Genomic DNA, 23,575 nt, shown 5'->3' with positions numbered 1-23,575 from the left:
TACCTCAAAGAAAAAGTCTTCAACGTACAAAAAAAAAAGGTGCACTGAAAAATAAACACTCAGTAGTATCGGTAATGCTACAGACAGTATTGGAAAGTTTCTGTAGTTTATCTGCTAGCAATATTCGATGCTCAGCATGCAATTATTCCCAATACTGTAGGTTCCCTGCTACTACCTAGCAACCATTCTTTAAGGATTAAATTTGCCTTTTGTATCAACTGTTAATTGCTGTGGTCTAGTGTCTTATTTTTCCTTGATGAATTATGTACATTAGGATAATCAAAATCAGCACACAGTGGTTGCTATGGATTGATAAAAAATAAAAAAGGAACAAAATTGCTGAAATCGAGCAAAAAAAAAAAGGCAGACATTTTATACATATAGCGGAAAATGGTAGTAACAGTTGATCAGACCTGTGCTTATAAACACTTAGGAGAATTGCTGTATGATTTTGATATGATTTTGTCTGAGAGGTATTTGCTTTTGAAAGAACTTCGTTTTGAATTTTTCATTCATTGCTTGCTGGTAAGCTCTTCTGGATAGTCTGAACAAGCAGCATTCTATAAAAAAAGAATATCTAAATTGCTTTCCCTAGTTTAGAAACCCTCTAATATATTTTAGGATTGAGGTAATTCCTCTAAAGATATTTGCTCTTATTTTAGCTGCATTTAGAGTAAGTTGCTCCAAGGCAACCCTTGGCCTAAAGGTTTAGTATGGCCGGTAGGTTAGGCTGCAGTGAGAGTAGATATGTTCAGTGGTAGCTGTTAAGTCTTAGAGGTTTGAGCAAAAGTAAACTGAACACAAAAGGCTTCTAGTGGCTCAACAGGTCTTGAAGTTGTAGAATAAGTACCATAAACTTATTTTCACATCGACAGTCTGATTTCTGAAATCACTGATGCAGACAATAGAAAAATAAAATCAAAGGCTATGCTTAACAATAGCTGTCTAATGATACCAGCTCTTAAAGACATAGGCCTCTCTCCTTTTTTATAAAAGAAGTTTAAAAAAGAGATAAAGGTGTTACTTGATAGCTCAGCAATGATCTTTTCTGGGATTAATTACTTTGAATCTCAGCAGTCCAAGTGAAAACTGCATCTCATCTGTGCTCTCCTCTATGCAGCAGATGTTTTGATGTCCTCAAATTTCTCCCAAAACAGTCATGCAGTGTATTGTGTTCCTGGATCCTTTTTTCCTGGCCCACAGAGCCATTTTTCCAATTTCATTATATGTAAACTCCAGCGAAGACCAACAAAAACACTCAGAAAATTATTTGTTACTGACATTTTCACTTTTCAACTGTTCTGCTTTTGTAGCTGTTCAATTTAAAAGTTGCGTGAAAATACCCAGGCTGTGTTCATAAAGATTTCTGCAGTTCAAATACATCAAATATGGCTGAAGAGTAGGTTATTTAAAAAAAATAAGAAACAAGCAAACAGAAGTCTAAAATTAATTTCTTGTTGAAAAGCAAAAGCCACAATTCAGATACAACTTCCCCATTTGCATTTCTATACCCAGTTCTCAGAGAGTCTGAGTTACTGTATGGGCTTACGGTCAAAACATCTAAAGAAGTGTAATTTAAACATTCAGTTGCTGTTACTTCTGGAAAAAAATGATGATCGGTAAGCAGCTTCTCTTCATAGGGACAAAAACAAAACAGAACTTTGGTTAAAGTTATTACCTCATCAACTCACAGAGCCACTGCTGAATGTTCATGATGAAGGAACTGAGGACAATATACAGATTTAATGTCTTCTATCCAGAAATTTAATTCTTATTTGGTTAAATATGGTTTGGGATATTTCTTTTTTGTTTACTTTATCAATGGGTAAATTACTTTAAATCTAAGTGACTTGAAATAACAAGGAAAAAATTAGAGCCAAAATGCTGAATTAAGTTACTGAACTTTACGCCAGTTCCCATACAATATAGAGAATTCCCATTTTTACACTAGATTTCAATTACACATTCTGGAAAAAAGCAAAAAACACATCAAAACACACACTACAGTTAAGCAGGACAGGAATTTTCCAAGTTACTTAGTTTCTCTCCAACTACCTGAAAAGTGGTTAGTGAGGTGGGTGTTGGTCTCCTCTCAGGTAGTAAATAACAGGACAAGAGGAAATGGCCTCAAGTTCACCAAGTGTGGTTTAGATTAGGTATTAGAAAAAAATTCTTCACTGAAAGGGTTATCAAACTTTGGAACAGTCTGGCATGGGAAGTGACGGAGTCATCATCCTTGGAGGTACGTAAGGACACATGGATGTGGCACTAAGGAACATGGTTTAGTGGTGGACTTGCCAGTGTTAGATTAACGGTTGTAATCCATGATCCTAAAGGTCTTTTCCAAACTATGATTCGATAAATAATTGCTTAGCATGGGGACTTCTAGTATTAGGTATAAATTCTATAAATCTGATCTAATTAAGTAAATTGCACAATCTGTGCAATTATTTGCTGATGCCATACTGTATTCCTACCTGTTAAAACTCACAGAACATCCCTCTAAACATTATTGGGCCTATGCCCCCACCCAACTCACCACTTCCTCTAACAGAAGGTACATCACTCCCTCAGCATATCCCACCATCCTTTCCCAGACATTGGTGTTCAGGATAATACAGACACCATTTTATTTTCCATCTTCCTCTTTGTTCTTTTACTTCTTTCATAATAACAGTTTTGGACATCCAGCTGCTGCTACCCAGCAGAAGATTAAATAATTTAAATGTGAGCAAGCTCTTCCTACTTCTCTTCTGAGCACTACATTCACTGATTCACTGTAGGACTGTTCACCTATTTCCAGGAGCAATTAACACAGGAATTAGTGTAGTTCCTTATTCTGAAAGCCTGCGACAGTCACAAACTCTTAACTACCTCCTAGTCTACTTTAGTTTCCATGCACAGATAGAAGACTCACTTAGCTTTTCTAATTGCCAGCTCTCCCTGCTCTGTCACTGTATATGCCTTGTCTGGTCACAGCTTGAAAAGAAATACCTCAAAATTTTGGAGGAAGCAATTAAAAAAAAAATCTTTGAAGCAGAAAAAATACTTAACTAACAAATATTAATTTTTAAAATTGCTTTTCTGTTCTTCTAAAATATCACCCCACAGAAGTTTTGTTGAATATCAGTTTTGTTGAATTTTTCTCACAGACAATTTACTTACAGTATAATCAGTAAATAACCCCTGTTGCCACCTGCTTGCTCTTTGAGACAAAGAAATTCACTTGCAGAAAGCATATAAAGGTACTTGCACAGGCCATTGATGATCACATGCCAAATGTCTGAGTACATCAGGAAACCCATCCAAAATCCTAACTAAAACCTCAAGCTTTCATGGGTCAGGCAAGCAGTGATGTTTCTACTTCTATCCTCCCTCCTACAGAAGAAAGGAAGTATGAGGAAGATCATCAAGCAGAAAGTTTTATTTACTCAAAGTCTTCATGAAAGCAAATTACTCATGGCATTTCTGGACCCAGAAGTCAACAAAAAAAAACTCTGAAGATTGGCTGCATGGATCTTATAGGAGACAAGCACAACTCCTTAAATGCAAGACATGCTCAAGACATGCTCACAAATTTACAGGCAAAAAAAAAAAACACCCTGAAGATTTAGTTACGAAATCGAATTTTTGAAAGATACTGTACATTGTTATTGGAACAACGTGTAAGTAAAACATAAGTAAAGAGTAAAACAAGTAAAAATCTTCATATTTTCAAAACTTTATGCAAAATTCTGTCTAGTAGAAGCAGTGATTAACATCCCTGTATTAACACTTAAATATTGAATTACACTGTTTCTTCTTGTGGGTATGTATCAACAGATACATCATATCAGACATTAAAAATTACTGAACTGAAGAAAGTTATTTTTACAAGGCTGCCTTTTAATTTTATAATCTTTTCAGCATGCTTCAAGAACTTGTTTGTTTATGATTATTATTCCTTGTCATATCAATTTAGCTCTTCCTTCTATAATGCGAATTACTTCCTGCACTGTTATGCCCTGGGCTGTCTCCAACTCATCCATTAAAAATTCTGTGTTTGGAGGGAATGAAGAAAAGCTTATTTTATCTTTTCCAACAAGCTTGCTCAGCAAACAAAGCCCATGTCCACAAACACATTAGTTATGCTAAGAACCTTACTAAAGATTTCCTTCTTCTCTGCCATGTCTCCCTAATCATTCCATACATTATAAGTTCCTTCTGAGCAAGAAAATAATTCAATTCTACACAGAAAAATTATTTGCTCTTACTAAAGCAGGACAGTACACAATGTCATTCATGTAATTTCAAACTTGCATCTATCTGCAATAAGAAAACAGTTTTAACCTTTACTCAGCTAACAAAAACAAAGCAAACAACTGGAATGAATATGTGAGATAAATATTGTAATGACAAGCTTCTGCACATAGACTGGAATAAAACCCTGCCAATTCACTGTATAATGGAAATTAAAAGAATGTGTGCTTATGTATTTTAAGACCTTCTCTTATCTGAAGTTGCCATAAGAAACATGAGCGTGGAGTGTAATTTCAAGGAAGTGTTTACACTTCAGTGTTTATTAGTCTTGGGTGCTTCTAAAAGGTTCTCTGAAAGTCTATTCCTGATTTTTAAGCGAAGTGCTATTGCATTTTCTTTGTCAGGACCTCAGGTTGAATAACTACATGGATCAATTACATTTCATCATTTACCAGTTAGATTTAAATATAAATAGCCAGGCTACTATGGAGACTTCTTTTCAAATCTTCACATCTATGTTATCAACAAAAAGAAAGTATCATAGAAGGAGAAAAAGTGAATATATCATTTACTGAATACTCCACCTATACAGCTGGCAAAAAATCGTAGCTTATTTTTGTCATAATTTTTTATCAGAGCTAAGAGGAAGTAAGAGGAGAACTTAAAGCTAACCAAACCAAGGTTAGTCTGGATTTTGACATCCAACAGATATATATCACATCTGTTCACATTTAACCATATATTTTCAAATTTAAATACCAGTTAGGTTTCCTATGAGAAAATGCAGGGGAAGTGGAGGGAAGGAAAGAGGAAGTAGTTTTAAATGACACTTTCCTCTTTGGATACCACTGAGAAGGAAAACCTTCCACAAGGCTGAGGAAGTGTTCAATCCTCAGCCACTGATTGAACAAAAAACGGGACAGGAAAGAAGCTTCTGGCTTTGATTATAGAATATGGTTGTTTTAATTTCCTGCTACCAGTCTTACCAAAGGCATGTTTTGCAATTAAAATCACATAAAACGTTTAACCACAGGGGTCTAATGAAAAGGTTCTGAATCTTAAGAGACACACAGGAAGTTGTGTCTCAGATTTCTTGAGCTACTCAACTCCCAGATTCAGAACTGCTGACTATCCTCTTCGCAACACCTGCCCATTAACTTCATGTCTGACAAATACTAGATTCATCATAGCTGAGCATATAAAACATCTCTCTGCTGGTACCAGTTGTTCTGAAAAAAAAAATTGAGAGTTTTCTGAAACATCTAACAGTTAGGTATAGAACCTGACGTACTATATTCAAACTGATGCTTGCCGAATCTTTTAATTCTCTTGCTTACTTTTAGCAATAAATTAATGGAATCATATTGTCTTGTCTTGAACACTCACTCTCTACAGAGGCAACCCAATATGCCTTCTGGATTACTACTGTTACTTAATACCCAAGTGACAACTTGAACCATACCAAACCATCTGCAGGTCACAAGCACACATTACGTGTTCACTGCTCCATAACTGGTAGTCCAGTTCACAGAAAGCAAGACGCAACAATGTCTAGAGGTTATTGGCTGTGACTCCCGACACAGTAAGTTTTGTATCATCTTAACAGAGCAAAAATACATCTATCTACATTTTTCTCAGTCTCATAATATAACAAGACAAAGGGTATTGATAAAGAAAGAAGTAGCAATGTGTCTGCCTGGTAGCTTAAGACATACTGAAATCTAGATTACTCCAAAATTCTATCCAGGTATATAAGCTTTGAAATTATCTTTGTAACAACCATCACCATGGGGGTGCAGACAGCTTAGATACCAGTCACTTTTCAGAAGGTCCCTTGAAAACTAAATCATTCAATTATTTACACTTTTGATAATTCATCTATGCCAAAAGAGACACTAAAGCCTCATTAATATCTCCATCAATGATAAAAAGTGCAGGTTTTGACAGCAACTGACAGTTTATACATATTGTATTCACAGCCCCATTTTCCAAAAACCTACTCTTTGTTGCTCTCTTATAATGGTTTACAGGTCAGAAGTATGAGGCCTCTAAAGTATTTTGATCTCCCACTAACACAAGTCTTGCTGAAATCCAGAACTTTTGTTTTTCATGCATGAAAAATAGTAAAAGTGGTTCTACTAATGTGCTACCAGCTCATTGCTACTGAAGAAACTGTCAGTTTCTATACAAAAGAAAGGCTTAAATAAAAATCACTATTAGGCCCTAGAACAGTAGGTGAATTCGGCACATTTTTAGTTTTGAACACAATCAATTCTCTATAACAATCAATGGCACTGTGGTAGAAGTATTGTTACACAACAACTCCAGTTAACAGAATGTATTCCTTCAATGTCAGAGAAATTACAACCAAGGAATGCTCTCTGCACACAGTTATGCTTAGTAAAGCACACTGAAACACTCCTCCAAACATTGTGGTGGGAGTTTTGATTGGAATAAAAAACAAATCCCAAAATCAAAACTGACCTTATTTCCACACGAACAAACAGTTGACTGAAAGCATCTCGTGTTTCAGTGGAATCAGGATTCCATTTCTTCACTCTCCACCTGATGTAGTAAAGAAGACCTCTGCTTCAATAGACAGCACACCCTGAATAATCCAGGAGAAGAGCTGGGCTCTGAGGTCTTCCTTGAACATCTATTTTAAGACAACACTCATGAAGCAATAAAGTATCAGCTGTGCCCTAGGGACATGAACTGCGCAGAACCCAACACACTGTATTACCCTGAAATTCCTGTCTCTATGATCAACCAGATGAGTTTTCCAGGCATCTTCCCTCCCCTCTTTAGTCCAAATATCCTTCAGGATTATCCAGCTTTCTGTGTGCAAGAAGGCACACAATCTTTTTGTGATTATTATCATTTAAGGTTAATATACGTCCACTATTTAAAGTACTATCATAAGTAATCAAAACACAACTTCAAAAGGTATTATATGTACTCTTTAAAATACTTTGAGGCCATTAAAACCCAGATCACACAAGATTCTGGTTTATTTTAGAAGTTAATATGATCTTATTTTAAGGTACTGTTAGACAGAAGTCTAAGCAGCAGCTGCCATGCATATATTTCTGACAGACAAAGGAATAATACTGCTCCCAGTCATAAAGAAATCTTAATGTTTTTGCTCTTCTACACAATCCTTGCTTTTGTACTTAAAAAATATTGTGCAGGAGAACTGGAAATTCATTGAACTTTCTTACATCACTGACTAAAGGATGAAAAACCTGAATTCTCTGAATTTATCACTACTTTAATCAGAGGATGCATTAAATACAGATAAATTCAGCTTCTTTATATGTAATTGTTACACCAATGCCCATCTAATATGAAAAAAGTATTCTGACTAGTGAAACAAACAGAGGTGGTTTTATCCTCGCTTTTACTTGTTTCTACTATTCTTCTATGGCAGTCATTCCAGGACTTTATGTAGCACACATTCACATAGCCCTAACAATGTGAAACATGGTTGCTCAACTTTACATCGTCTTCCCAAAAAATGACAAGACAATCATGGAACACTTTTACAGGTAGATACTGAGGTTAGCATAAGATATCATCATTTTTTACTTATGAAGTAAACACACAGATAGTCCACAGCTTCATTCTGCAAGTGGAAGACCAACTGCTTAGTGGAAAAACACTAACAAATGAGTAATAGTGAGCACCTATACTCTCATCTTCAGACATTCTTTCAGTTACTGAATTCCCCTTCTAAACATCCATTGCTTGGCAGGAAGTTCACAGTAAAGCAGTAAAAGCAAACACATACCCAATATATTGAAAAAAAAGGTTCCTGTTCAGCTGAGCTGACACAGGAACACAAGCACAGATACTACAATATGGCCTTGTAGAAAACGATGACCCAGCAAAATACGCTTGGCCAACATAAAACTCACACTCTGGAACAGATGAAATAAGTATTTTTTTCCAGTAATAATTGATGGGATAGGTAAAACACAGGGAAGAAAAAAGACATTAAAACCAGACCTCTTTGATGTTTTCTATCTACCACTGTACAAAAAAAAATTACTCAGTCTGTTATTTAGGACTGACTAACAGTTTAAGGAACCCTTCTTCTCCATGACACAACATTGTAAAACATTGTCAGTCAAGGCTTTGCCTGCTGTCCCAAATAGAATTAAAGCTATGCACACAAGAACATGCTTCGGCAACCTTCAATACACTTCTGTACTGAACAAAATTAACACGAAAAACAAAAACATTTTAGAATTGACAGGAACTACCTGACATAACTAGACTTTGCAAATGACATTTTAATTTTGTAAAGAACATTACCTAACTTGATTTATTTGTACTTTCCAAAAACCCCTCACTTCTACCCATGAGAGTCTTTTTATTTTGTTCATCAATTTAGACATGCAATTAATATCAAAGATTGCATCTGTTGTGTATTAAAAGGATAAAAATAATTCAGGAATGTCAGTGAAACTGAGTGTTATTTGCACTTCAGATCCTCACAAGTCATCCCATCTACAGTTGCAAGTTCATGCATGCCACCTGTCTTAAATGAGAAACTCTGTAATAGCTCACTTCTACCTCTTTTTTCTGCGTCAAGTAGAGAAGTGACATATTTAATGTATTAAACAGGAAATGATGAAATGACCTTTCAGAAACACATACAATCTAAAAAATAAGCAAAAAATTTGCAAAATAATTTTTACTGATGTCCAAGATAGTGATGTCCAAAATTACATTACATATTCCCTTTAATCTGTATTTCACTTCTTTCAGTTGTTTTGTTTCTTTAAATTTTAGTGAAACTGTCTAGGTAAGAAATGACTAGTCAAAATAAATAAATTCTGCTCATTGATTCAGTGCAGAATTCAAAGGAATGGGAGACCATACAATTTAGGGGGAAAAATTATGTGCAACAAATAAGGAAGACTTCAATTAACTTTTAATCAAACTTTTATTATTCATTCTCAGGGAAAAATCTCAAATTAGGAACAGTCATGCAAAATAGAGGAATCCATCTCAAAAAAAATCCTACCAGTAACCATTTCTAGAACATTTACTACTTTGTAGTATTCATAACTTTCAAGGAGAACTGCAGATGGGACATCAGGAAAATATTCTGCACTGAGAGGGTGGTTGGTCACTGGAATAGGGATATGGTTATGGCATCAAGCCTGCCAGAGATCACAGAATGTCTAGATACCACTCTTAGTTATATGGTTTAGTTTTAGGTCGTCCTGAGGATCAGGGAGTTGGACTTAACGATCCTTATAGTTCCCTTCCAACTTGAGATACTCTGTGATTAACTCAACTATTCCAGGCACTAAAAATAAATATGCAATTAACTGTTCTTCCAGAGCTACAGACCTCATGCATCATCTCCACCTAAATTCCTAGGCAAGGAGGAAGACACAACCTAGATCTCTTCAAAGAGGTTCAAAACTAAGTTTACAGTACAGGGATGAGGGAAGAAATAAAAAATAACCCTTAAGTATATTTAGTTTATCTGATCATTTCCACTGGAGAAGCTCTTCAAACAGTAAAGAGTTCAGCACACCCACTAGGATTTCAAGGAAAGGATAATAAGGGTTTTTTTGACTTTTGAAATGCATTATGGCTGTATTTTTTCTTTTATTTAAGAAAAAAAATCCAAACAAATAGTGAATAGAAAAGCTGGAATTTATATCCACTTTAGAGCATTTGCTGCCTTAAGTCTATTTTAAGATACATACCCATTCTGACACAGCTCTACTTCCATAAAGAAAAACAAGAAATTGTCTCATTGCTAGTTTGCCCAATGGGCATCAGAGTATTGAATCCAACTAAAATGCTTTTGCAAAATCTTAAAATTCAGTCTGTTCCCTCTTCCCTATATTTTACAAGGGTAAAAGCCCCAAAGAACCGAGATCTACAAGTATAATATTGTAGCTTCCTGCGACAGGCATGCTTTCTTCTGAATTTAAACAGCACTTTGCACAGGAAGTCAACACAAACTCACAAACAGAACTCATAAGTATTGTATAAGACAAAACAAAAACCCAGTTTATTTGAAAAATATGATGCCCACAAAAGGTTCCAGACCACCAGGCATGAAAATTCTATTCAAAAAGCCAATAATGTAAGCACTCTCTTCACTTCAGATTTTTGCAGCTGCCATTGAGCACCAAACATGCCTCAAGATCATCAGAAATAAGGAGCAACACTTTTGCTCTAATATTTGCATATTCTCTGTGGTGTCCATTCCAGCAGAGCCAGCTTTCAGGAAGAAACTTATTGACCAACTTCAGCTCTAAATTTTCTTCCAGTCTTACCACCATCTGCAGGGTTTTCATTTCAGGGAACAAAATCAGAAAGTTCAGTGCATGAATACTGCTTGTCAGTACCTTAATCTACATGCTAAAGCCCATTTCTTCCAGTTGTATGGAGCAGAATTTTTAAGATGTTTTGTCACAGAGTGCAGCAATAGCATTATGTCAAACAGACCTTTAAAACAACATTTCATCTCTTTCAAAAGGAATGGCCTTAGCAAGATGACTTCAAAATAAAATTCTCCCCCAAGCTGCATTACTCTTAAAAGACAAGCTCTTTTTACGATGCATACAAGAATGCAGATTACAACTCTGTGACGGAAATAGGCCGTAGTTGAAAGCCCTTGTACTAAGGCCAGGATTAACTAGAGAACCAAAACATCAACTGCTTGTATAAACTGTAATTTTAGCATGACAATACAAAAGAGGGGAAAAAAAAATTGAGGGAAAAGGTCTCTCCTGCTAGTTATGCCACCAAAATACGTCCAGATCTCATGACCTTCAGTTTCTTTCAGATTCTAAACAGCAGCAGCAAATTATAGGAGATATTTCATGTGCTTGAAAACAGGGAAATGCAGGGCAATGAAGATATATTTATAGATTCACAATATGGTTCACAGAACTATAGAATGGATTAGAGGGAACCTTAAAGATCATCCAGTGCCAACCCCCTTGCCACGAGACAGAAAATTTATTTTTAGTGCATGAGTTTTTTAAAATTTTTTAAAATTTGACATTATAAAAAACTGATATATATTCAGAAAAAAAACTAACTTTGCCTCTGACTTGGCAGGTCACTGTGTAGTTAAAATATGATGCAGCAAACTCTACCTGGTACTTTAGCAATGGCTATCCAACATGCTTGTCATTTAACAGACCAAATCCCACCTGTAACAAAAGTGCTGCGTTTTCAGCAGGAAGGCTGTTGTTTTACCCACTGTCTATTTCCATATTTGGCCATGGTCGTGAATCTAACCAAATATGCTTCAGTTTCAGTTTGATCTGGGAACTTAATTTCCTTCTCTGTCCTGGACGGGCAGAATTCTATTAGTAGAGGCAGATGCAACACGGACTTTTCACGGCTTCATTTCAGGCACAAGCATAGGATGCACACACACTGCTGTAGCACGTTGCCAGCAAACGCCTCCGTATAGCTTACCTCGAAGCATATGCAACCACGTCGGTATTTCAAGCACTTCCGTCAATGCACGGGCAGCTCTGAAAGCTTTCTGGCTTTCATGAACACCCTGAAACACTATTTCGTACACCGCTGATACTGCTGTATTTTATTTCTCCTTTTGCTCGGGGTGCGGGGGGAGGGCGGGGGGCACGTCCTGGTGAGAATGCCCCGATCAGGAAAACGCCATGAACAGCGGGTCTGGCTCCTACCTCCCATCAGAATTATGTCGGCTTTGGAACTCCAGACACCTATAAGGCTCCTTCAATGGTGCCACCCACACACGGCGAGTGTACACCTGGTGTACAAGGGGCCCCGGCTATCCAGTGTCAGTGAGACCCCGGCCGAGCAGTGAGAAGCTCAACAGCGCCGAAAAAGCGAGGGAGCTCCTCTTACCTCTGTCGTTCTAGCCACCTACTCCTAATTAACCTGAGACAGTTTTCAAGCCGCGGACTACGGGGACAGCAAGACCACGAAGATTCTCGTTTTCCTCTGGGCAAAGAACTTCCGCTGAACGCGGCTCCGCCGGGAGGCCCCACGGCCCCGTCCCGAGCACCGACGGCCGCCTGGGTACTCACCGCTGGGGAAAGGCTCCATCTTCCTCCCGGAGACCGCTCTCAGCGGAGGCGCTGCCACGGCTCTTCACTCTTCCTCCTCCTGCCGCCGCATGCTCCCAGGACGGGCTCAGTCCGTGCCCCCTGCCAGCACCGCTCCGCTGGGGCCGCAGCGGTATCAGCCCGCGGCTCCCTCCCCGCTCAGCTTTTTCAGGCGAGGCAGCTCCGGCTAACCACCACCGCCGCTGCCTCAGTGCTCGCTTCCTCCTCGTCCCTGGCTGGGCCTCGCGGCACCGCCTCCTCCCCGCATGGGCCTGCCTCACGCCGGGGAGGCCGGGGCGGGCTCCGGACGCCGAGAGAACGAGTGTCGGATCGCGGCGTCCCGTGGGCAGCTCCGCCGATCGGGTGACACGGTCGCGGTCATACCGGGCCCGCCGCGCAACGGCCGCGCAGGGCCGTGGTGGTGCTGCCGGGCCGTCTTTGCCTGCATTTCCCCGCCGTGCGCCTTCCGTCACAATTTAACCTTACTTTTTATTTAAATAAGTAATTCCCTTATCATGCAGTAGCATTCTGCTGTGCAAGGCGCAAGAATCAAAAGGCACAACCGATTGTGTGAAATGTGATCAATTCATGCCACAAAGAAAGATTGGATAGTGTTCCAGGAACCAAACACAGAGGATCAAAACAGTGAGTTATAAAAACTGGATCTGGTATTTGTGAAAGAGAACCAGGCATCCACGGTGAATGTCACCATGAAAAATGGAAGTGTTGAAACATCATTAGAAGTGGCTGCTGTGGGAAAAGCAGAGAAGTATGAACATCTTCAAAAACATCTTCAAGAACTAAAAAATGCTACAAATACTGTATTTATGGGTTTTCTGCTTGACACACATGGGAAGTGGCATCGTAGCAACTGTGAACTTTCAAAGGCCCGGGGTCTCTCCAGCTTGAGGAGAGAGGACTGCCCATGCTTTGGTTTTCAGAGCACTTTTTACTTTTGTGGGCATTGTGTACATGTTTCCTGGTAAAGCACATAGCATTGTATCATCTTAATGTAATATTTAATAACTACATAACATCTTGTACAACTGTGTTTATTGTAATGTGTATTAATACCTACATTGAGGTATTGATAGGTGACAGTAACACCTGCTGCCAACCCCCGTACTCCCAGAGGAGTTGGGACACGAGAGACAAAAGCTTGTGATTATGACTGAACATCAACAAAGAGCCATGAGATTGAAGGCAAACACCATGAACCTAAAGCCACTGTAATCCTCTTGGCATTAGAGAGGGATTGTATGTAGAGATAACAAAGGAATCATGGTGTGATATGTCACATACCATCAATTTGGGATAAAATTTTCCTGGTGTAGATCAAAGTGGCCAGGCCATCTATACTTAACCTGGAAAAGGAAAATACATAAATTATATGTATTCAATATATGTGTGCCTCCTTATTAACTTGCCTGCCCCCTGCTCCCTTACAGCTACGCTCCTGCTATTATCTGACTGGTTAAGTTTTTTTCTTAACACAGGAGATTTTTAAACACTGATTTTTTGGGAAAGGAGAAAATGTAAATGGATTACTCCAAAAGAACACAAATTTAATGTCCCATATTTATTTAAAAAATAATTTATAAAGAGGTTAGTTGTTTTTTGGGTAAAGAAAGGGACTAGGGCCAGGGGTCCACAAGAGCCCAGGTGCTAGTGCAGCCCTATACCTCTTCTCTGTGTTTCATAAACCTAGAAGTGCACTTTTTCACACATGATCATGTTTCACAGACTTAGTTATGGTGACAACCTTGTAGCACAATCTAGGTCAAAGTCATGTTTCTCACTAAATCCTTGGAATTTAACACTGGCCTTAATGTTGGCTAAGTGAGTTTTAATAACCATTTACATATTCTCAGACATACCTTAACATATCACAACAGCCCATCGTCAAAAGAAAAACTTCTTTAAATTATTAAATCACCAAAAAATTTCTTTTAATAGGATGACAGGTCTCTAGAGCTTTCTTTTCAAAGCACTAACCCTGTCTGGCCTATATTTAAATATATTGGAGAAACAATATCTATGTAGCTAACTTTCCTGGGATTCTACACAGTGTCATGCAGAGGCTGCAGAGAGGCCTGAATGGTGTTTTTTGAGCACCTCATCACATGCTTTCACCATTCTTCATTTCTGCTAATCAAAAATCCTTAATTAGTATAATACATCTTTGAGAAGCTAAAAAGCTAAAACAAAATCTTGCTCCATTACATGTACAGAGATATTCATATCCAGATTTTTCTATTAATGATGAGTTTTAAGATAATACAGTGGGAATTAGTCATACAGAATAAGTCAGGTATAGAGCTCATTTCACAGTAGCACTGTTTGTACCATAGTAGAAGAATAAGGGTTTCGCTGTACTTTGAATAACATCATTTAGAAAAAAAATTAATGGATTTGAAGGTCCATCTTTGCTTGTGTTGGTAAAAAGCTAGAGTTTCTACAACATGATTTTTTAAAAAGTGCCTAAAAGTTACAGGTCCTTTCCACTATAAAATATATACAGTTTTTAGTTATAGCTTGTGAGTGATTTGTAGAAGTGAAGGATTTTAAATTGTTTCTTTTTTTCAGATTCTGAGTCAACTATTACCACAATTTCTCTCTCTTTTTTTAAGATGCAGAATAAATAAATCAATTCTGTGATTGCTCAAAGCCGTAAATATATCCTTAGAGCATCTGCAATAACCTATATTGTGCCATAATTTGGTAGCTTCCATTCAGCAAGGTCTTAATTGAGACCTTTCCATGGATTAAAATATGTTTGCCAGCAACCCTGCACCTTTTTTAACTTTGAAGACAAGCCATCTCTAAAGAATGCTTTAGATCTTCCAGCTTTTAGACACCTGGGAACATGACTCAGGCTGTCTTTTTCTGGTTTATTTTTCTTGTGAAAGGCACAGAGATTTCATGAACAGTACAAGTGTCAGTAGACACTTGGGTGCTTTTGACCCAGTGGAAAGTCTTCAATTGTTTTCAACCGGATCTGCACATAAGAAGCAACTTGTAGCTGAGAAATTGCCAGGCCTCCAGGGACTGGAAGGCAAGGGTTCATCAGTCTTGCTAAAACAGGTCAGAAGTTGCCCAGACTCAGGTGTGGAACTGATGAATCATTTGTCTGACAACCTTAAAATAAGATGAAAAAATTGTCCCAACAAATACTTGTGCTTAAAGCTTGAGCTGAGAGATAAGGAATAGGAAAGTTCTTTTTATTCGTTGACTAAATGATTAATACTACTAATTAATGTTGTTAACTTCTTCCTCAATATGAGTTTTTCTATTTAAAGCCAATATTGTTTCTTTGGTGTGCACACCACTCTGAACAAATCTGACACCCTCATCCCCTGTCAGCATGAATTACAGCCACTTGTAACCACTTTTTGCACAGAGTACTGTCCCAAGCAATCCATAGCACCATGTTTGCAAAGTAAATATCCTTATCTATCTATCTATCTATCTATCTATCTATCTATCTATCTATCTATCTATCTCTACATGTGTAACCAGTTAAATAATTAAAGTAAATAATTTTGTGAATAGTGGAGCTAAATGAGGCATGGTTGTTTTCGCATATCTTAACTCATTGCAGATTCTTGCTAGGAGAAGCAGCTGCTTCCTCGGAAGTGTCATTGCTATCTGCTTTGTGTTGTCTTACAACTTACCTTTCAGCAATACTTCCTAGATATGCATTCCTCTTTTTAATAGAGTGTGGTTAAGTTCACAGAGTTACCTTGCCTCTTGCCATGTCTCTTTCAGAAACATTAAGGCCACTGTGTATTTTCTTAGAATCCAGAAAGCTTTTTATTCTTTGTGGCCTAGAACAAAGCTTTGACATAGTGCCTAGCCCAAGTTGCAGTCCCATTTTCATGTAGAAATAAACACCTGTGGTACATGAGCTGTTGGGAAGATTACAATGCTACATTACAGATAAAAAGCCCCAAGCTATTGTAAGGAAGAGTCCTAGTCACTCCATCATAAGCGCTTTTCTTGCTTTGCTGATTTTGTTTAAATCATAAAAATAAGTAAGCTACTGTAAGAACTTTCAGGTCCTAAAATTAAACCATTTTTCTCTTTGTCTTGGAATATTGTTAGCATGTTTATATCTCAGTTCTAAAGACCTACATCTATTGTTTCATTTCTTTAAAAAAATATGTACTAGCTAGAAACTATCATGTACTATAAATATATCCACCAGGTAGCACAGAAGTAATTTGCCAGTTTTTGTGGCTAGAATGCTATGGGGCATGATTCAAAAGTTGCTTTTTCCACAGGAGAAATTAGGATAGAGTTAAGTGTGATGATTTAGGCAGATCTAATGGCTTTGCAAAATTGCCGCTTTTCCCTGCTCAGTTCTTGCCTCATGTTTCACTGCTTACCTTACACCAACTCTAATGCTTGTTATATTCCTCTACAGGCTGATTTCAACTTTTCAGCTGCCTAATCCGGCAGAAAACTAGTTCACCAAAATAGTGGATAAATAACCAAAAAATTTAATTTTGGGTTACAGTATCACGGCCTGAAATCCCGGGGGTCTGTCTGACCCCTGGGTAGCAGCTGCCGTAGGTGTCCCGGATAGCACTGTGCTGATGAGGCGCAGCCTGTCTGAGCCCTCTGGCTAGCTCTGAGCCGCAGGCACTCCACACTTGTGGAGTGATTTCAGGTCTTAGTGATTTCAGCTCTGTGCTCGCAAAGTGCCTCAGCAGACGCAGGGATGGAGAGAGGTGAAGGCTGTGTGGAGTTCTGTGGAGATGTCTTTATTGGCAGCTTCTGCAAAGGGTTCCAGTGACAGCTCTTCTGCTGAACGGGGCAGAGGTGAGGGTTTAAGTAGGGTACTAGGGAATTGGAAATCCTCCAATAGCTGGGGTCAAGGAGAATACAACCTATAACCTTACAGGGAGATAAAAGGGGTCTGAGTGTGGAAGAGGGGCAGCTCTGGTCCACTCATCATGACTCTGCATTTCTTATATTAGGCTAGTGACTGCCATGGAGGCTCTGCAGGGCCTCTGACTGCTACATTACAGAGTTTTATTGGTATCTGCAAAGTATGTGGATAACAATAGCAACAGGAGGGCTCATAAACATGCAGCTAAGCAACCTCAGCTCAGAATTCTCCTCTGCTTCCAGTAATAAACTGTCTGTGCCAGTCTGCCCCTTAGGGTTCTGTTCTTCAGCTGATCTGTAGATCATCCCTAGGTTTGTCTCTCTTTTCAGTGATTGCATTCTCAGCTCAGCTCAGGAAGCAGTCACTTTCTCTTATCCACCATAAATTGAAGCTATATAGCATTGAAAATAACCATTCTTAAGTACTGAGAAAAAATGGTAGTAAATTGATTCACTAAGATGGAAGTTTTATAAAGTAGGAAGTCTGCCCAGAATAAATGTACACTGAGCATTTTAAAAACACTTAGGATTGACAAGACTTACTTCTTCTTGAAATCAACACTAAATGAATAGTAATGCAACAGTAGTAAAGCAACAATGGTTATGGATTTTGAGAGCTTCAATTACTGTGCTTAATGAATAAGATATAAACAGGATTATTAATAAATAAGATACAAGCATAAGTATCTAATTTTTTATAGCCAGAATAACACTGGAATTTAAGAAGTCATCCATGCTCACGGCTCATCTCTGAAGTACTCCATTAAGCAGCTGAATAGTATTACTTTCTCCTTTTCAAACTGGAGAGCTGCTGAAGAGCTATGACCTGAAATTGTCAGCCACTTATCAGATGCAAAGAAAAACACTATTTATTTCATGTATTTTTATTAATGTATTTCTTAATCTTTGTCTAATACTACAAAGTTAAGTGATGTGAATCAGGCAAGTATTGAATATGAGAAATATGAGACTGATGAACCGTCCAAAGTAACTGCTCCTGATACACTGAGTTTGGTGAACATGCCTACCGTAAGGTACTAACCTCGTTGATGCGTTCTCAATCTTCCATAAAGCAGAAGTAAGCACAAGGTGTAGTGGAATAGTCAATGTAAAACATCCATATATATATACCTCTCTGAAGTGTTCAGTGTTGACACGTCTAGTTTGATTCTGTTTGCACAGGGCAATGAGGGCAAAACCCCTTGCACCCATTAAAAATTATAAAAGGAAATTGTGCGAAAACAGCTTGACAAATACTTCTGTAGCAAAATAGCATACTTTAGTTATGCTCTCTCATAGTCTTAAATTATTTAGTAAACTGTAGAGCTTTTACTTGCAACAAAAATGTAGCCTTCAGTCAGATAGCATATGTTGAAGGATAGAGAACATATATACACTAAACAAGGTGCACATGCCAGTGGCATCTATTAAACCATAGTATTCTAACTTACAGCATCTCAGGACAACAAGAAAGCATAAAGTCTGGCCAATGTGTTTGAGCTCTAAATCAATGATATATTCAGAAACTAGAGTTCTTTCCATTTACCTGTGGTGAATTTTTCAGTGGTGTATTTATTTCACTGAAAGTCTATCCCCATGTTGGCAGTGTTTCTTTAAGAACAAATCTTTGAGAAAGGCAGGTAGCAAATGACTTGATGACGCTGTGTTGAAGAGATATACTTCTGATTTACTTCTGATCAAACATTGTAATTACTAAGTTTTTAAATAAAAATTGAAAACAATTTCAGGTGTTAATACAATCCTTTTATTTTCTTTTTTTTTAAGGAATAATGCTTAAATGGTAATACTTTAATGCTGAATGCTAATGCTAATGCTTAAATCTTAATGTTTTTAGCCCTTTTTTATTCCTGTTATCCATTCTAAGCAGTAGATTGAACTTAATGAGGCATTTGTACTGCTGCTTGATGGTAGTTTGTGCTATTGTGAGAAACTAGTTATAGAATTGTTGCTAATATTAAAATTATAGTCTACGTCTGTCCTTCGAGAAGTCTCTGTTCATACATTTTATCCACAACCACATTAAGAAATACTGATTTTGTGTGATTCTTCTTATTAGAATAGCAGTATGTTTACAAGATTTCTACAGAGAAAGTAAATGCAGTCTGAGTCACAAAATAATGGCGTGAATCCTCATGGGTAAGAAATATTATCTCACACACACAGGTATGTGAAATTTGCAGCTGATGGCAGATGGGAAAGATAGTTCTAGGTGGTGTACAAAAACATCAATTTAAAATCAACTGGCCATTTGGTCAGGCTAACTTTGACCCAGTAGATGATATAGATGTACCCTGACAGACAATCTAAATAGCTGAAAAGCAACATAATTTACAGGACAGGTACCACTATCAGTTAGCAAAACTTGATATGGATTAGAAATTCGTAATTCTCCCATTTCTGGCTCCAAATGCAGGAAATAATTACCAGTAATGAAAGCACCATTAATGTACAAAACTGTTTCTGGGCATAGTACTGAATAATGACATTTTTTCTCGAATACTTTTCAAATATTGACAAGCCCTTGAACTAAAAAAAGAAGTAATTTTGTAGTTCAGCTTTCCTGAGGGGATTTATCTGAAGTTCTCATGCTCCTATAAAGTGGCTGGTGGTCCCTTTGTTTTCTTGACACCTTTCACTGTGGTAGTTCCTTTAAGACTGAGTCATACAGTAAAACAAGATAGTGTCGCAGAGAAGAAAAAAAACCCACAAGAATGAAATAGAGCATAACTTATTTAAGAATCAAATAATATTAAATGCCCACCTAAGGACTCAGAGATAACTAGTCCTGTCTACTTTTATTCCTGTATGCAATACTTTAAATACATCAATTTAAAAAAATTTATTAGATAGACCCCAGTTCTCAAGACTGTGTGTATACTATAATGTTAACAGGCCACACTGCTGATATGAATGGGTAGACTGACGTAGCTCTATTTGCCCTCAGTAGTTTTATAATTAATTATGAAAGCTAATGATTTAACTCCATAATTTCCAGACTGATGACTAGCTTTCCCATTGACTGGTATGAGAGAGTGAAAAAATGGCTATCCTTCCTGAAAATGAAACCATGGGAATAAAGCATAATACCTGCACACTTGTTGAAAGAATATGCTTAGTTCTCACACAGATTATTTCTATGCAAGTATAGAATCATCACCACTATGATGCAATAACATGTCTCCAGCATAGCTGCGAGCCAGGGAGAGAAGAAACAGAGCTCTGTGTTTCACAGTAGTTTTGTCATGATTGGTGAATTAGGATAGTCCATTACACCAGTACATTTCCAACTCAGGAGAAGGCAAGGCAAGGCAAGGCAATCATTCTCTAGAACAACTAACTATGAGTATGCTTATGTAATTACTAACCTGATGTTGCAACATCCTAGATTGTTTTCCAAAGTACCCACAGCATGTCTGCACTTATCAGTCCCTATCATAATTAAAATGCCATTCTTTCTTTTCTACTCTCTTCACCCACCTCATTAAGCTCAACAGTATAGGAAAACTAAGCCGAAAGCCTAAGCTACTGTTCAGAAACCTTGGACCAAGCTCATAAGAATAGTGTATGGAGAACAGCTCACTTGAAGTGTACATCTTTGAACTTTTTACATAAACCTGGAGTCATCCACAGTGACACAGCAACAACAGTGACCAAATAGTGGTTAGAGTCACTTCAACAGTCTTAGGAAGTGCATATCTATTGAAAATAAAATAGATGATTGTGAATAGCATCCAAGAGTCTTGCAGTCTTGTTTCTGAGGAATTCACATGTCTTGGATTGTATGTGCAGCAGCCTTGTTCTGAGAAGTTTAGCACTCACCAGTGCTACCTTGGAAAAATATCAGTGTCTTGAAGGAAGAGAGCTGTATAAAGGCTATAAGAAGGCTTGTAAGACTATGCTGTAGGTAAAACTTTCAAAGTACTTTTCATGCCTGGAGAGAATCTTACAAAACCCTCATGAACACCGGGAGATGCACTCAGAACAGAATGATGCTTGATAGAATGTGTGTCTGGAATGCAGAGCATGCATTTTGAAACATCAGTGTTCTGAGAAGAGATACTAGGAATAGGCAATAGAATCAGCACATAACAATGTCAAGGGCAGTGAACTGAACATCCAACAACTGCCTCGAATTTCTGATTCACAGCAGTATGTTTCAAGCATAGATAATGCTTTACAACTGCCAAATGTGAAGACAAACTGCAAACAAAACCAGTCACATTAATATGAGAAGGCTACTAAGAAGAAAAAACCTCCATAGGCAGCAGACAAGATGTCACTTCCATATTTAACAAAAAATTCTGTGAGACGAGTGTGTGCCTGAAGGATGCTTGTATGTAATAATAGCATTGCCTCACACGATCTCTTTCTATGGCAAAGGTTTCTGGGCACACCCACACGTGGAGAAATCTGAGCTGATCATAAACAAGCGAGGCTGGGGCTGGAAAGCAGCGGGAGTATACTGCCTCCCCAAGACAGTCAGCTTTATGGCACTAATGTTGGACATGAGCTGCATTAAACATTTGGACTAAATTCCTCAGAAGACACTGGAGTCTTCTGCAAGGAATTTTCTTGCATCCAGATTCCCCTTCTAACGACTCTTGCAAACACAGGTGTTTAGCTTCTTGCAAATCCAAGTGAAAAAGAAATCAAGTAGAAAGACAAAAAGTTCTTAGGCATGTAAAAGGTCTAAATTCTCTATGTATGATGAGATGGTTTTACACATATACTTTATATGTGTGATGTTAGTTGATTTTACAGTGTGTATTTGTTTGAGATTTGAATATACTTAGTTTTATTTAATTTTGCTTCAACCATCTCACCAAAAAAGAGGTGCCAAGATAAGGAACAGAACTTTTTCTTCATTCAGTTGTGATAAGATACTAGAAAGAAGTTAGATTTAAAAAACTAAAAAAAAACCCAAACAAACCCTGAGGTTATGCCAGCAAGATGAGGTGATGTCACGTCAGGGTTTTTTTATATCCCCCTTTCAAATGTTGACTGATGTATAAGAGGCCAGAAATACAATATTCTTAAAACAAATTTAAGGTGTCATGTGCCTGATAATATTGAAATATTCCTACTTGCCTAACTACTTTTGAGATCCAGTTATTTGGTATATTTTATCTTATGGACAATGTATTTAAGCTAAAGGAAAAATGTAGGCTTCAGCTGTTAAAAATTGGAGGTACATTGACATACGTCTTGTACATTTATGCTTGGAAATACTGAGTGTGATAAATAGCAAAATATTAGAGGAAAACCCAGGCACTTCCTAGAACCAGTTGAGAGCTTTTAGAGTACAAATGTACACTTTGGAAAAATATTGCTTGCCAAACTGCAATTTTCCCCCAGAAATGTGCTATTAGCAATAAAATGTTAGTTGGCAAAGTATTTTGACATCAGATGTGGAATTCCTAGATGGATTTAAAGATAAATTAATCTAATTAATTACTTGGCAGTAACAGTAGTATTCTAAAATGCAGGTGTCTTAGGATATGTCTGCATTGGATATTTAACTCAGCCTGAATAAGGCAATCCTTGTCCGTGCTGAATATGAGGTACCAATGATTTGCTCTGTTGGCGTTAGGTTGTCTACTCTGTTTTTCTTTCTGTCATATCACTAGGGGCAGAAACTGGGGAGCAGAATGACTGGAGACAGAGAGTTGTAGAACATGGATCAGCCATATTCTCTGGTTTAGGATGTGCCTGTAAAATACTCACAAGAAAGTTGCTCATCATAAATCTAAAGAGTCATCTGATCCGATGACTCTTTAGACAGTAATTCTCAGTAACATCTGGTCAAGATATTACTGAGATATGGTGCTTAGATCATATATATCAGACGTCATATCAATAATTTTTAACCTTGATTCAGCAGCTGGTCTGAGGCTGTTGAGATTTTTGCCCAGCTGTCTGATGATCCTAATGATGATATCTAATGATAATCCCATTGATTTACAGCCACAATCCACGGTTCTCCAGAGGTTTATACACAACTAAATAAAGACATGTCAATCAGTGCCTGATCTGGGTCAGCTTTAGTCAAGCAAATCTTCTCTACCAGAAGAATATTTTCTATCAAATACAGTAGAAAGGTAAACCATGACTTTAAAATATATAACCACACTTGTGAATTTTCCTTATCCTGACTTCTAAGGCTGTGCATGAGGAGAGGCTGCATCTTCCTAACCAGTGACACGTGAAAATTCGTAAGATCACAGGAGTAAAGTGAGCTTGTTTTTCTGCAAAGCAATGCTCCAGCCCATTATGGCTCTAATTTATAATAAGTTCTGCTCGGGTCTTTTGGCTACATCTTTCTTGAGATAGGTTTTATATCAAGG

The 23,575-nt window shown here is 37.7% G+C and overlaps 1 protein-coding gene across 2 annotated transcripts in view; it reads right to left on the bottom strand.

Annotated features, from left to right (window-relative positions):
* Positions 1–12,782, bottom strand: part of LNPEP (leucyl and cystinyl aminopeptidase) — a 57,158-nt gene extending 44,376 nt beyond the window's left edge. Inside the window, exon 1 of one of the 2 annotated variants that reach the window (XM_054003395.1) lies at positions 12,300–12,782. Coding sequence is in view for 1 of the 2 variants with exons in the window: in XM_054003393.1 (XP_053859368.1) it covers positions 12,300–12,318 (19 nt within the window). In the remaining variant the exon portion in view is untranslated. The remainder of the gene's footprint in view (positions 1–12,299) is intronic. The other variant, XM_054003393.1, reaches the window with a different exon arrangement.
* Positions 12,783–23,575: the final 10,793 nt, after the last annotated feature.

This window comes from Vidua macroura, chromosome Z (genome assembly GCF_024509145.1).
Source record: "Vidua macroura isolate BioBank_ID:100142 chromosome Z, ASM2450914v1, whole genome shotgun sequence".
In the NCBI taxonomy this organism is placed as follows: Eukaryota; Metazoa; Chordata; class Aves; order Passeriformes; family Viduidae; genus Vidua; species Vidua macroura.
This window is presented reverse-complemented; position numbering and strand designations above follow the sequence as displayed.